Source organism: Narcine bancroftii, chromosome 8, assembly GCF_036971445.1.
Source record: "Narcine bancroftii isolate sNarBan1 chromosome 8, sNarBan1.hap1, whole genome shotgun sequence".
NCBI classification, from domain to species: Eukaryota; Metazoa; Chordata; class Chondrichthyes; order Torpediniformes; family Narcinidae; genus Narcine; species Narcine bancroftii.
Window position 1 is genome coordinate 75,168,949 of NC_091476.1, and position 13,952 is coordinate 75,182,900.

Below are 13,952 nucleotides of genomic sequence, written 5' to 3' on the forward strand. Positions count from 1 at the left end.
GAAGGGAAAGAGAGAGGGGAGAAGGGAAAGAGAGAGGGGAGAAGGGAAAGAGAGAGGGGAGAAGGGAAAGAGAGAGGGGAGAAGGGAAAGAGAGAGGGGAGAAGGGAAAGAGAGAGAAAGTGAGAGGAAAGGAGACGTGAGGAAGGTGGAGGGGGGCGTGGATATTTCAACAGAAACCAGAGAAGCCGATATTAATGCCATAAGGTGGGAGGGGGCCCAGATGAAAGATGAGGTGTTCCTCCGATTTGTGGTCGTGCATGAGACCATGGACAGAAACGTCAGTGAGGGAATGGGACGGGGAATGGAAATTGGTGGCCCCTGGGAGATCGGCACCATCAAGGTGTTCAGTGAAGTGCCTGGTCTGAGCCCCAGCCTTTCTGATGTAAAGGAGGCCACAGGCCATGGATCTATGATCCAAGGTGCCAAAAGCTCTCGTTACGACTCCATCTTCCTGTAATTTCAGGGAATTATGTCCCAGGCCTAAACCCCAATGTTGGCATTGGGGAAAATTGACTGCTGGGGTTGATGACAGTGTGAGAGGGGGATGAATCTGAGGGTGGGTTGATTTGGGAGATAGTCTGAACTGGATGGGCCGATTGGTCACAAGGGGTGGACTGCTCCCACCAACTCTCCCTCCTGCCTTCCGCAGGATGGACGGGATGAAGGATTTGCGGCTGCTGGCCGGGGCCTGTGGCTAGCAGTTAGACGCATGGGGCTCGTCTCCTGGAGAAGAGATCGCAGCCGCACCGCGGGCATGGAATAAAAGCCAAAATGCTTCTGGACCACCTGAGTTCTCATTCACCGCGCCCTGCCGTGGGTTTCACCGCCCCCCCTCACCTCGGCTGGGGGAGCAGAGGCACTGGTCGCAAAGGCTGGCAGGACTTGCTGCCTACCTTTGGGGGTGGGGGGGACATTAACCCCTCAACACCAGCTCCCACCGCCCCACAACCCTGGTTCCCCTCCCCTGGGGAACGTTAACCTCCTCACCACCAGCTCCCACCCCACCGAACTCTGGTTGCCCTCCCCGGGAATGTTAACCCCCCTCATCACCACCAGCTCCCACATCCCCCATCCCCTGAGAACTGTTAAGCCCCTCACCACCACCACCTCCCACCCACCTATCCTTGTTTTCCCTCCCCCGGGGAATGTTAATCCCCTCACCAGCACCTCCCACCCCCCAATCCCTGGTTCCCATTCCCCAGGAAACGTTAATCCCTTCACCACCACCTCCCACCCCCCCCCAACCCTGGTTCCCCTCCTCCAAGGAATGTTAAGCCCCACACCACCAACTCCCATCCCGCCTGTTCCCCATGCCCCTGATTCCCATTCCACTGGACATGTTAACCCCCCCCACTCACCATCAGCTCCTACCCCGCACGCTCCCCATGTCCCTGGTTCCCCTTCCCTCGGGGAATGTTAACCCCCCTCACCACCACCTCCCACTGCCTGGCCTCTCCGCATGCTCCCTGGTTCCTATTACAGTTCCCTCCTGAAGCTCCCCCACTGGGGATGTCAGTAATATGAGAAACCCCTCCCTCTGTCACCACCACCCTCCGCTCACATGGCTCCATGACAGGAGGCCATTTGGCCTGTTGTCTATGCTATCCCATCCTGGCTCCATCCACCTGCTATGGTGCTTCCCCCTCTTCCCTCTCGACCTTCCCTGCACCGAAGTATTTCTGGGAGGGGGGAGGGTTTAATCACTTAGAGTGTGTGGGTGAGAGGTGGTATCTGCCGGGGGCACGGAGCACAGGGAAAAAAAGGGTTACAGAGCAACAGGACAGGAGTGGATGGGCTGGATGGCCTGTTGTGGTGCAGACAATCTCTGGCCTTCCCCCTCAAGCCCAAACTCCTGGAGTAAAAGCAACATCAGCTTTAACCCATCCCTTTAGGTGACTGTCAGTCTCCAGGTCACAACTCAGACCCTGTCTCCAAAATCATTACCCCCCCTGCCACCCCACCCCCAGGGTGGACAACCAGCACCCATTCCAGCATTGTACGGGCCTTTTGGCCCTCAATGTTGTGCTGACCTATAGAAACCTACTCAACAATCTAACCCCTCCCTCCCTACCCCATCTTCCATCCATGGGCCTGTCTAAGGGTCTTATAAATTCCCCCAATATTCCAGCCTCCACCACCACCCCTGGGAAGGCATTCCAGGCTCCCACAACTCTCTGCGTAAAAAAAACTTACCCCTAAACTTCTCTCCCTTCACTTTGTACACATGTCCTCTGGTGTTTGCCGATCCCGCTCTGGGAAACAGGCGCTGGCCGTCCACCCTGTCGATGACTCTCAGAATCTTGTCGCCCTTTATCACGTATCCTCTCATCTTTCTTCGCTCTAAAGGGAAAAGTCCCAGCTCTGCTAACCTGGCCTCATGAGACATTTTCCAATCCTGGTAAATCTCCTCTGCCCCCTCTCCACAATGTCCACATACTCCCTGTAATAAGGTGACCAGAACTGAACTTAATACTCTTGTGTGGTCTAAGATATCAGGGGTAAGTATTTTACACAGAGAGTGGCAGGGGCCTGGAATGCCTTGCCAGAGATGGTGGTAGAAGCTGGAACTTTTAACAGGCATTAGAACTCCACAACACAGAAAAACAGGCCATTCTGCCCTTCTAGTCCATGGCAACCATCATGTCCCTAGTCCCACTGATCTGCTCCTGTTCCACACCCCTCCCATCCATTTATCAATCTGATGGAAGAAAAAATAGAGAGAGGGAAGGGTTAGATTGTTGCAGAGTAGGTTTACATGGGTCAGCACAAGGGCCTGTAATGCGCTGCCCTGTCTACGTATACACACCCCCCCCCCCCACACTTCGTGTCAGAGCCCCACACAATGTATCTGTTGCTCCTGTGTATCTGTTTCTGAGGACGAAGACACTTTTTTAGGGGCAGAGACTAACCGTCCTCAGTCCTTGTATCTGGATACAGTGTTTATCCGGCAGGGCGGAGGAGACATTGCCCCCCCGCCCCCCCCACCCACCAGCGCTCACATTTGGCGTCCAGCTCCAGGATTCACTCCTCAGTCATTAGCTGGCATAGCCCAAACACCACAGGTCAGTTACCAGAGTCACAGCGGACCTGGAGAACCCCCTCCTCCCCTCCCCACGGACAGGCTTCCAGGTATCCCCCTGAGCTCAGTTTTGTAAACTGCTCGCTGAGCCCGCGGCTAGTTCACCCCAAGGGCCACTAGTGAGGTGGGCATGACGGAGAAGGGCGAATCCTGGGTGTCGCTCTGTGTCAGGGTGTTCACTATCTGTTTGAGGGTGTCTGTGTGAGTGAGTGTGAGACTGTCTGAGTGAATGTGAGACTGTGTGAATGTATGTGTGTGTGAGACTGTATGTGAGTGAGTGTGAAACTGTGTGTGTGAATGTGACTGTATGTGTGTGTGAGTGTGAGTCTGTGTGAGTTCATGTGAGACTGTGTGAGTGAGCGTGAGACTGTGCGTGTGTGTGGCCATGTCTGTGTGAGTGAGTGTGAGACTGTGTGTGAGTGTGTGTGAGACTGTGTGTGTGTCTTTATGTGTAAGTGTGAGACTGCATGTGTGAGTGAGTGTGAGACTGTGTGTGAATGAGTGTGTGTGAGTGAGTGTGAGACTGTGTGTGAATGAGTCTGTGTGTGTGAGTGAGTGTGAGACTGTGTGTAAATATGACTATTTGTGTGAGTGAGTGTGAGACTGTGTGTGTAAATGAGACTGTGTGTGAGTGTGAGTCTGTATGTGAGTGAGTGACTGAAAATGTGTGTGAATGTGACTCTGTGTGTGAGTGAATGTGAGACTGTGTATGAATGTGACTGTCTGTGAGTGAGTGTGAGACTGTGTGCATGAATGTGACAGTATGCGTGTGTGAGACAGTGTGTGTGAAACTGTGTGTGAATGTGACTCTGTGTGTGAGTGAGACTGTGTGTGAGTGAGTGTGAGCCCATGTGTGTAAATGTGACTATGTGTGTGTGAGACTGTGTGTGAGTGAATGTGACTGTGTGTGAATGAGAGTGAGACTGTGTGTGTGAATGTGACTCTGTGTGTCTGAGTGTGACTGTGTGTGTGAGTAAGTGTGAAACTGTGTGTGAGTGAGTGAGACAGTGTGTGTGAGTGAGTGTGAGACAGTGTGTGTGACAATGTGACTATATGTGTGAGTGAGTGTGAGACTGTGTGTGAGTGTGAAACTATGTGTGTGAATGTGACATTATGTGTGTGTTAGTGAGTGTGAGACAGTGTGTGTGAGTGGGTGTGAGACTGAGTGTGAGACTGTGTGTGTGAGAATGTGACTGTATGAGTGTGTGAGTGAGTGAGACTAGGTGTGTGAATGTGACTCTGTGTGTGAGTGAGACTGTGTGTGAGTGAGACTGTGTGTGAGTGAGTGTGAGACAGTGTGTGTGACAATGTGACTGTATATGTGTGAGTGAGTGTGAGACTGTGTGTGAGTGTGAAACTATGTGTGTGAATGTGACATGTGTGTGTTAGTGAGTGTGAGACAGTGTGTGTGAGTGGGTGTGAGACTGTGTGTGTGAGAATGTGACTCTGTGTGTGAGTGAGACTGTGTGTGAGTGAGTGTGAGCCCATGTGTGTAAATGTGAATATGTGTGTGTGAGACTGTGTGTGAGTGAATGTGACTGTGTGTGAATGAGAGTGAGACTGTGTGTGTGAATGTGACTCTGTGTGTCTGAGTGTGACTGTGTGTGTGAGTAAGTGTGAAACTGTGTGGGAGTGAGTGAGACAGTGTGTGTGAGTGAGTGTGAGACAGTGTGTGTTACAATGTGACTATATGTGTGAGAGTGAGTGTGAGACTGTGAGTGTGAAACTATGTGTGTGAATGTGACATTATGTGTGTGTTAGTGAGTGTGAGACAGTGTGTGAGTGAGTGTGACACTGTGCGAATGTGACTGTATATGTGTGAGAGTGAGTGTGAGACAGTGTGAGTGTGGGACTGTGTGTGTGAATGTAAGTATGTGTGTGTTAGTGAGTGTGAGACTGTGTGTGTAAATGTGAATGTGACTATGTGTGTGAGTGTGAGACTGTGTGTGAATGTGACTCTATATGTGTGTGACTGTGTGCGAGAGACTGTTTGTGTGTGAATGTGACTGTATGTGTGTGAGTGAGACTGTGTGTGAATGTGACTGTGTGAGTGAGTGTGAGACTGTATGAGTGACTGACTGTATTGTGTGTGAGTGAGTGTGAAACAGTGTGTGTGAATGTGACAATGTGTGTGTGAGACTGTGTGTGAATTTGACTGCATGTGTGTGAGTGAATGTGAGACTGTGAGAGTGAGACTGCATGTGTGAATGTGACTGTATGTGTGTGTGAGTGTGGAGATTGTGTGAGTGAGTGTGAAACAGTTGGCGTGAATGTGACTGTATGTGTATGAGACTGTGTGAGAGAATGTGACTGTATGAGTGTGTGAATGAGAGACTCTGTGTGTGAGTGTGTGAGACTGTGTGTGTAAATGTGACTGTGTGTGCGACTGTGTGTATGTGAATGTGACTATGTGTGCGTGAGTGTGAGACTGTGTGTGTCTGAATGTGACTGTATGTGAGTGTGTGACTGCGTGTGTGAATGTGACTGTGCGTGAGCGTGGAGATTGTGTGAGTGAGTATGAGGCAGTTTGTGTGAATGTGACTATGTGTGTGTGAGACTGTGTGTAATAGAATGTGACTATGAGTGTGTGAGTGAATGTGAGACTGTGTGTGAGTGCGAGACTATGTGTGAGTGAGCGTGAGACAGTGTGTGTGACAATGTGACTATATGTGTGAGTGAGTGTGAGACTGTGTGTGAGTGTGAAACTATGTGTGTGAATGTGACATTATGTGTGTGTTAGTGAGTGTGAGACAGTGTGTGTGAGTGGGTGTGAGACTGAGTGTGAGACTGTGTGTGTGAGAATGTGACTGTATGAGTGTGTGAGTGAGTGAGACTAGGTGTGTGAATGTGACTCTGTGTGTGAGTGAGACTGTGTGTGAGTGAGACTGTGTGTGAGTGAGTGTGAGACAGTGTGTGTGACAATGTGACTGTATATGTGTGAGTGAGTGTGAGACTGTGTGTGAGTGTGAAACTATGTGTGTGAATGTGACATGTGTGTGTTAGTGAGTGTGAGACAGTGTGTGTGAGTGGGTGTGAGACTGTGTGTGTGAGAATGTGACTCTGTGTGTGAGTGAGACTGTGTGTGAGTGAGTGTGAGCCCATGTGTGTAAATGTGAATATGTGTGTGTGAGACTGTGTGTGAGTGAATGTGACTGTGTGTGAATGAGAGTGAGACTGTGTGTGTGAATGTGACTCTGTGTGTCTGAGTGTGACTGTGTGTGTGAGTAAGTGTGAAACTGTGTGGGAGTGAGTGAGACAGTGTGTGTGAGTGAGTGTGAGACAGTGTGTGTTACAATGTGACTATATGTGTGAGAGTGAGTGTGAGACTGTGAGTGTGAAACTATGTGTGTGAATGTGACATTATGTGTGTGTTAGTGAGTGTGAGACAGTGTGTGAGTGAGTGTGACACTGTGCGAATGTGACTGTATATGTGTGAGAGTGAGTGTGAGACAGTGTGAGTGTGGGACTGTGTGTGTGAATGTAAGTATGCATGTGTTAGTGAGTGTGAGACTGTGTGTGTAAATGTGAATGTGACTATGTGTGTGAGTGTGAGACTGTGTGTGAATGTGACTCTATATGTGTGTGACTGTGTGCGAGAGACTGTTTGTGTGTGAATGTGACTGTATGTGTGTGAGTGAGACTGTGTGTGAATGTGACTGTGTGAGTGAGTGTGAGACTGTATGAGTGACTGACTGTATTGTGTGTGAGTGAGTGTGAAACAGTGTGTGTGAATGTGACAATGTGTGTGTGAGACTGTGTGTGAGAGACTGTTTGTGTGTGAATGTGACTGTATGTGTGTGAGTGAGACTGTTTGTGAATGTGACTGTATGTGAATGTGAGACTGTGTGTGTATGAGACTGTGAGTGAGTGTGAGACTGTATGAGTGTGACTGACTGTATTGTGTGTGAGTGAGTGGAAACAGTGTGTGTGAATGTGACAATGTGTGTGTGAGACTGTGTGTGAATGTGACTGCATGTGTGTGAGTGAATGTGAGACTGTGAGAGTGAGACTGCATGTGTGAATGTGACTGTATGTGTGTGTGAGTGTGGAGATTGTGTGAGTGAGTGTGAAACAGTTGGCGTGAATGTGACTGTATGTGTATGAGACTGTGTGAGAGAATGTGACTGTATGAGTGTGTGAATGAGAGACTCTGTGTGTGAGTGTGTGAGACTGTGTGTGTAAATGTGACTGTGTGTGCGACTGTGTGTATGTGAATGTGACTATGTGTGCGTGAGTGTGAGACTGTGTGTGTCTGAATGTGACTGTATGTGAGTGTGTGACTGCGTGTGTGAATGTGACTGTGCGTGAGCGTGGAGATTGTGTGAGTGAGTATGAGGCAGTTTGTGTGAATGTGACTATGTGTGTGTGAGACTGTGTGTAATAGAATGTGACTATGAGTGTGTGAGTGAATGTGAGACTGTGTGTGAGTGCGAGACTGTGTGTGAGTGAGCATGAGATTGTGAGTGTGAATGTGACTGTATGTGTGTGACTGTGAGACTGTGTGAGTGAGTGTGAGACTGTCAATGTGACTGTATGCGTGTGTGAGTCTGTGTGTGAGTGAGTGTGAGACTGTGTCTGAATGTGACAGTATGTGTGTGTGAGACTGTGTTAAAATGTGAATTATGAGTGTTTGAGTGAGTGTGAGACTGTGCGTGTGTGTGGCCATGTCTGTGTGAGTGAGTGTGAGACTGTGTGTGAGTGAATGTGAGACTGTGTGAGACAGTGTGAGTGAGTGTGAGATGGTGTGTGAATGTGACTATTTGTGTGAGTGAGACTGTGTGTGAGTGAGACTGTGTGTGAGTGAGTGTGAGACAGTGTGTGTGACAATGTGACTGTATATGTGTGAGTGAGTGTGAGACTGTGTGTGAGTGTGAAACTATGTGTGTGAATGTGACATGTGTGTGTTAGTGAGTGTGAGACAGTGTGTGTGAGTGGGTGTGAGACTGTGTGTGTGAGAATGTGACTCTGTGTGTGAGTGAGACTGTGTGTGAGTGAGTGTGAGCCCATGTGTGTAAATGTGAATATGTGTGTGTGAGACTGTGTGTGAGTGAATGTGACTGTGTGTGAATGAGAGTGAGACTGTGTGTGTGAATGTGACTCTGTGTGTCTGAGTGTGACTGTGTGTGTGAGTAAGTGTGAAACTGTGTGGGAGTGAGTGAGACAGTGTGTGTGAGTGAGTGTGAGACAGTGTGTGTTACAATGTGACTATATGTGTGAGAGTGAGTGTGAGACTGTGAGTGTGAAACTATGTGTGTGAATGTGACATTATGTGTGTGTTAGTGAGTGTGAGACAGTGTGTGAGTGAGTGTGACACTGTGCGAATGTGACTGTATATGTGTGAGAGTGAGTGTGAGACAGTGTGAGTGTGGGACTGTGTGTGTGAATGTAAGTATGCATGTGTTAGTGAGTGTGAGACTGTGTGTGTAAATGTGAATGTGACTATGTGTGTGAGTGTGAGACTGTGTGTGAATGTGACTCTATATGTGTGTGACTGTGTGCGAGAGACTGTTTGTGTGTGAATGTGACTATGTGTGTGAGTGAGACTGTGTGTGAATGTGACTGTGTGAGTGAGTGTGAGACTGTATGAGTGACTGACTGTATTGTGTGTGAGTGAGTGTGAAACAGTGTGTGTGAATGTGACAATGTGTGTGTGAGACTGTGTGTGAGAGACTGTTTGTGTGTGAATGTGACTGTATGTGTGTGAGTGAGACTGTTTGTGAATGTGACTGTATGTGAATGTGAGACTGTGTGTGTATGAGACTGTGAGTGAGTGTGAGACTGTATGAGTGTGACTGACTGTATTGTGTGTGAGTGAGTGGAAACAGTGTGTGTGAATGTGACAATGTGTGTGTGAGACTGTGTGTGAATGTGACTGCATGTGTGTGAGTGAATGTGAGACTGTGAGAGTGAGACTGCATGTGTGAATGTGACTGTATGTGTGTGTGAGTGTGGAGATTGTGTGAGTGAGTGTGAAACAGTTGGCGTGAATGTGACTGTATGTGTATGAGACTGTGTGAGAGAATGTGACTGTATGAGTGTGTGAATGAGAGACTCTGTGTGTGAGTGTGTGAGACTGTGTGTGTAAATGTGACTGTGTGTGCGACTGTGTGTATGTGAATGTGACTATGTGTGCGTGAGTGTGAGACTGTGTGTGTCTGAATGTGACTGTATGTGAGTGTGTGACTGCGTGTGTGAATGTGACTGTGCGTGAGCGTGGAGATTGTGTGAGTGAGTATGAGGCAGTTTGTGTGAATGTGACTATGTGTGTGTGAGACTGTGTGTAATAGAATGTGACTATGAGTGTGTGAGTGAATGTGAGACTGTGTGTGAGTGCGAGACTGTGTGTGAGTGAGCATGAGATTGTGAGTGTGAATGTGACTGTATGTGTGTGACTGTGAGACTGTGTGAGTGAGTGTGAGACTGTCAATGTGACTGTATGCGTGTGTGAGTCTGTGTGTGAGTGAGTGTGAGACTGTGTCTGAATGTGACAGTATGTGTGTGTGAGACTGTGTTAAAATGTGAATTATGAGTGTTTGAGTGAGTGTGAGACTGTGCGTGTGTGTGGCCATGTCTGTGTGAGTGAGTGTGAGACTGTGTGTGAGTGAATGTGAGACTGTGTGAGACAGTGTGAGTGAGTGTGAGATGGTGTGTGAATGTGACTATTTGTGTGAGTGAGTGTGAGAATGTGTGTGACTTTATGTGTAAGTGTGAGACTGCATGTGTGAGTGAGTGTGAGACTGTGTGTGCGAATGAGTGTGTGAGTGAGTGTGAGACTGTGTGAATGAGTTTGTGTGTGTGAGTGAGTGTGAGACTGTGTGAGTATATATGACTATTTGTGTGAGTGAGTGTGAGACTGTGTGTGTAAATGAGACTGTGTGTGAGTGTGAGTCTGTATGTGTGTGAGTGACTGAAAATGTGTGTGAATGTGACTCTGTGTGTGAGTGAATGTGAGACTGTGTGAATGTATGTGTGTGTGAGACTGTGTGGGAGTGAGTGTGAAACTGTGTGTGTGAATGTGACTATGTGAGTGTGAGACTGTGTGAGTGAATGTGAGACTGTGTGAGTGAGTGTGAGACTGTGTGCATGAATGTGACTGTGCATGAATGTGACTGTGCATGAATGTGACAGTATGCGTGTGTGAGACAGTGTGTGTGAGACTGTGTGTGAATGTGACTCTGTGTGTGAGTGAGACTGTGTGTGAGTGAGTGTGAGCCCATGTGTGTAAATGTGACTGTGTGTGTGAGACTGTGTGTGAGTGAATGTGACTGTGTGTGAATGAGAGTGAGACTGTGTGTGTGAATGTGACTCTGTGTCTGAGTGTGACTGTGTGTGAGTAAGTGTGAAACTGTGTGAGAGAGTGAGACAGTGTGTGTGAGTGGGTGAGACTAGGTGTGTGAATGTGACTCTGTGTGTGAGTGAGACTGTGTGTGTGTGAGTGTGAGACTGTGTGTGTAAATGTGACTGTATGTGTGTGTGAGACTGTGTGTGAGTGAATGTGACTGTGTGTGAATTAGAGTGAGACTGTGTGTGTGAATGTGACTCTGTGTGTCTGAGTGTGACTGTGTGAGTGAGTAAGTGTGAAACTGTGTGTGAGTGAGTGAGACTGTGTGTGAGTCAGTGTGAGACAATGTGACTGTATATGTGTGAGTGAGTGTGAGACTGCATGTGAGTGTGAAACTATGTGTGTGAATGTGACATTGTGTGTGTGTTAGTGAGTGTGAGACAGTGGGTGTGAGTGGGTGTGAGACTGAGTGTGAGACTGTGTATGTGAATGTGACTGCATGAGTGTGTGAGTGAGTGAGACTTGGTGTATGAATGTGACTCTGTGTGTGAGTGAGACTGTGTGTGAGTGAGTGTGAGCCCGTGTGTGTAAATGTGACTGTGTGTGTGAGACTGTGTGTGAGTGAATGTGACTGTGTGTGAATGAGAGTGAGACTGTGTGTGTGAATGTGACTCTGTGTGTCTGAGTGTGACTGTGTGTGTGAGTAAGTGTGAAACTTTGTGTGAGTGAGTGAGACAGTGTGTTTGAGTGAGCGTGAGACAGTGTGTGTGACAATGTGACTGTATATGTGTGAGTGAGTGTGAGACTGTGTGTGAGTGTGAAACTATGTGTGTGAATGTGACATGTGTGTGTTAGTGAGTGTGAGACGGTGTGTGTGAGTGGGTGTGAGACTGAGTGTGAGACTGTGTGTGTGAGAATGTGATTGTATGAGTGTGTGAGTGAGTGAGACTAGGTGTGTGAATGTGGATCTGTGTGTGAGTGAGACTGTGTGTGAGTGAATGTGACTGTGTGTGAATGAGAGTGAGACTGTGTGTGTGAATGTGACTCTGTGTGTCTGAGTGTGACTGTGTGTGTGAGTAAGTGTGAAACTGAGTGAGTGAGACAGTGTGTGTGAGTGAGTGTGAGACAGTGTGTGTGACAATGTGACTGTATATGTGTGAGAGTGAGTGTGAGACTGTGTGTGAGTGTGAAACTATGTGTGTGAATGTGACATTATGTGTGTGTTAGTGAGTGTGAGACAGTGTGTGAGAATGTGACTGTGAGTGAGTGTGAGACTGTGTGTGAGTGTGACTGTATGTGTGTGAGTGAGTGTGACACTGTGCGAATGTGACTATATGTGTGAGAGTGAGTGTGAGACAGTGTGAGTGTGGGACTGTATGTGCGAATGTAAGAGTATGCATGTGTTAGTGAGTGTGAGACTGTGTGTGTAAATGTGAATGTGACTATGTGTGTGAGTGTGACTGTGTGTGAATGTGACTCTATATGTGTGTGACTGTGTGCGAGAGACTGTTTGTGTGTGAATGTGACTGTATGTGTGTGAGTGAGACTGTGTGTGAATGTGACTGTATATGAGTGTGAGACTGTGTGTGAATGAGACTGTGTGAGTGAGTGTGAGACTGTATGAGTGTGACTGACTGTATTGTGTGTGAGTGAGTGTGAAACGGTGTGTGTGAATGTGACAATGTGTGTGTGAGACTGTGTGTGAATGTGACTGCATGTATGTGAGTGAATGTGAGACTGTGTGAGTGAGACTGCATGTGTGAATGTGACTGTATGTGTGTGTGAGTGTGGAGATTGTGTGAGTGTGAAACAGTTGGTGTGAATGTGACTGTATGTGTATAAGACTGTGTGAGAGAATGTGACTGTATGAGTGTGTGAATGAGAGACTCTGTGTGAGTGTGTGAGACTGTGTGTGTAAATGTGACTGTGTGTGCGACTGTGTGTGTGTGAATGTGACTATGTGTGCGTGAGTGTGAGACTGTGTGTGTCTGAATGTGACTGTATGTGAGTGTGTGACTGCGTGTGTGAATGTGACTGTGCGTGAGCATGGAGATTGTGTGAGTGAGTATGAGGCAGTTTGTGTGAATGTGACTATGTGTGTGTGAGACTGTGTGTAATAGAATGTGACTATGAGTGTGTGAGTGAATGTGAGACTGTGTGTGAGTGCGAGACTATGTGTGAGTGAGCGTGAGATGGTGAGTGTGAATGTGACTGTTTGTGTGTGACTGTGAGACTGTGTGAGTGAGTGTGAGACTGTGTGTCAATGTGACTGTATGCGTGTGTGAGTCTGTGAGTGAGTGTGAGACTGTGTCTGTGAATGTGACAGTATGTGTGTGTGAGACTGTGTTAAAATGTGAATTATGAGTGTTTGAGTGAGTGTGAGACTGTGCGTGTGTGTGGCCATGTCTGTGTGAGTGAGTGTGAGACTGTGTGTGAGTGAATGTGAGACTGTGAGACAGTGTGAGTGAGTGTGAGACGGTGTGTGAATGTGACTATTTGTGTGAGTGAGTTTGAGACTGTGTGTGTAAATGAAACTGTGTGTGAGTCTGTATGTGTGTGAATGTGACTCTGTGTGAGTGAATGTGAGACTGTGTATGAATGTGACTGTCTGTGAGTGTGTGTGAGACTGTGTGGGAGTGAGTGTGAAACTGTGTGTGAATGTGACTATGTGAGTGTGAGACGGTGTGTGAATGTGACTATTTGTGTGAGTGAGTTTGAGACTGTGTGTGACTTTATGTGTAAGTGTGAGACTGCATGTGTGAGTGAGTGTGAGACTGTGTGAATGAGTCTGTGTGAGTGAGTGTGAGACTGTGTGTGAATGAGTCTGTGTGTGTGAGTGAGTGTGAGACTGTGTGTAAATTTGACTATTTGTGTGAGTGAGTGTGAGACTGTGTGTGTAAATGAAACTGTGTGTGAGTCTGTATGTGTGTGAATGTGACTCTGTGTGAGTGAATGTGAGACTGTGTATGAATGTGACTGTCTGTGAGTGTGTGTGAGACTGTGTGGGAGTGAGTGTGAAACTGTGTGTGAATGTGACTATGTGAGTGTGAGACTGTGTGTGAATGTGACTATGTGAGTGTGAGACTGTGAGTGAATGTGAGACTGTGTGAGTGAATGTGAGACTGTGTGAGTGAATGTGAGACTGTGTGAGTCTGTGTGCATTGATGTGACAGTATGCGTGTGTGAGACAGTGTGTGTGAGGCTGTGTGTGAATGTGACTCTGTGTGTGAGTGAGACTGTGTGTGAGTGAGTTTGAGCCCATGTGTGTAAATGTGACTATGTGTGTGTGAGACTGTGTGTGAGTGAATGTGACTGTGTGTGAATGAGAGTGAGACTGTGTGTGTGAATGTGACTCTGTGTCTGAGTGTGACTGTGTGTGTGAGTAAGTGTGAAACTGTGTGAGTGAGTGAGACAGTGTGTGTGAGTGAGTGTGAGACAGTGTGTGTGACAATGTGACTGTATATGTGTGAGAGTGTGTGTGAGACTGTGTGTGAGTGTGAAACTATGTGTGTGAATGTGACATGTGTGTGTTAGTGAGTGTGAGACAGTGTGTTTGAGTGGGTGTGAGACTGAGTGTGAGACTGTGTGTGT

The 13,952-nt window shown here is 47.7% G+C and overlaps 2 protein-coding genes across 9 annotated transcripts in view; one reads left to right on the forward strand and one right to left on the reverse strand.

Annotated features, from left to right (window-relative positions):
• Positions 1–13,952, reverse strand: part of LOC138740903 (serine protease inhibitor Kazal-type 1-like) — a 99,890-nt gene that overhangs the window by 60,829 nt on the left and 25,109 nt on the right. The gene's annotated exons all lie outside the window — the stretch shown is intronic.
• The window catches only part of LOC138740905 (serine protease inhibitor Kazal-type 1-like), a 28,719-nt gene that overhangs the window by 3,991 nt on the left and 10,776 nt on the right, over positions 1–13,952 (forward strand). Inside the window, exon 4 of one of the 3 annotated variants that reach the window (XM_069894212.1) lies at positions 650–782. The exons of 1 other annotated variant lie outside the window; for it this stretch is intronic. In XM_069894212.1, the coding sequence (XP_069750313.1) occupies positions 650–698 (49 nt within the window). In that variant the 3' untranslated portion in view covers positions 699–782. Of the gene's footprint in view, positions 1–649; positions 783–3,005; positions 3,063–13,952 lie in introns of those variants that run through there. One more of the 3 variants, XM_069894213.1, reaches the window with a different exon arrangement.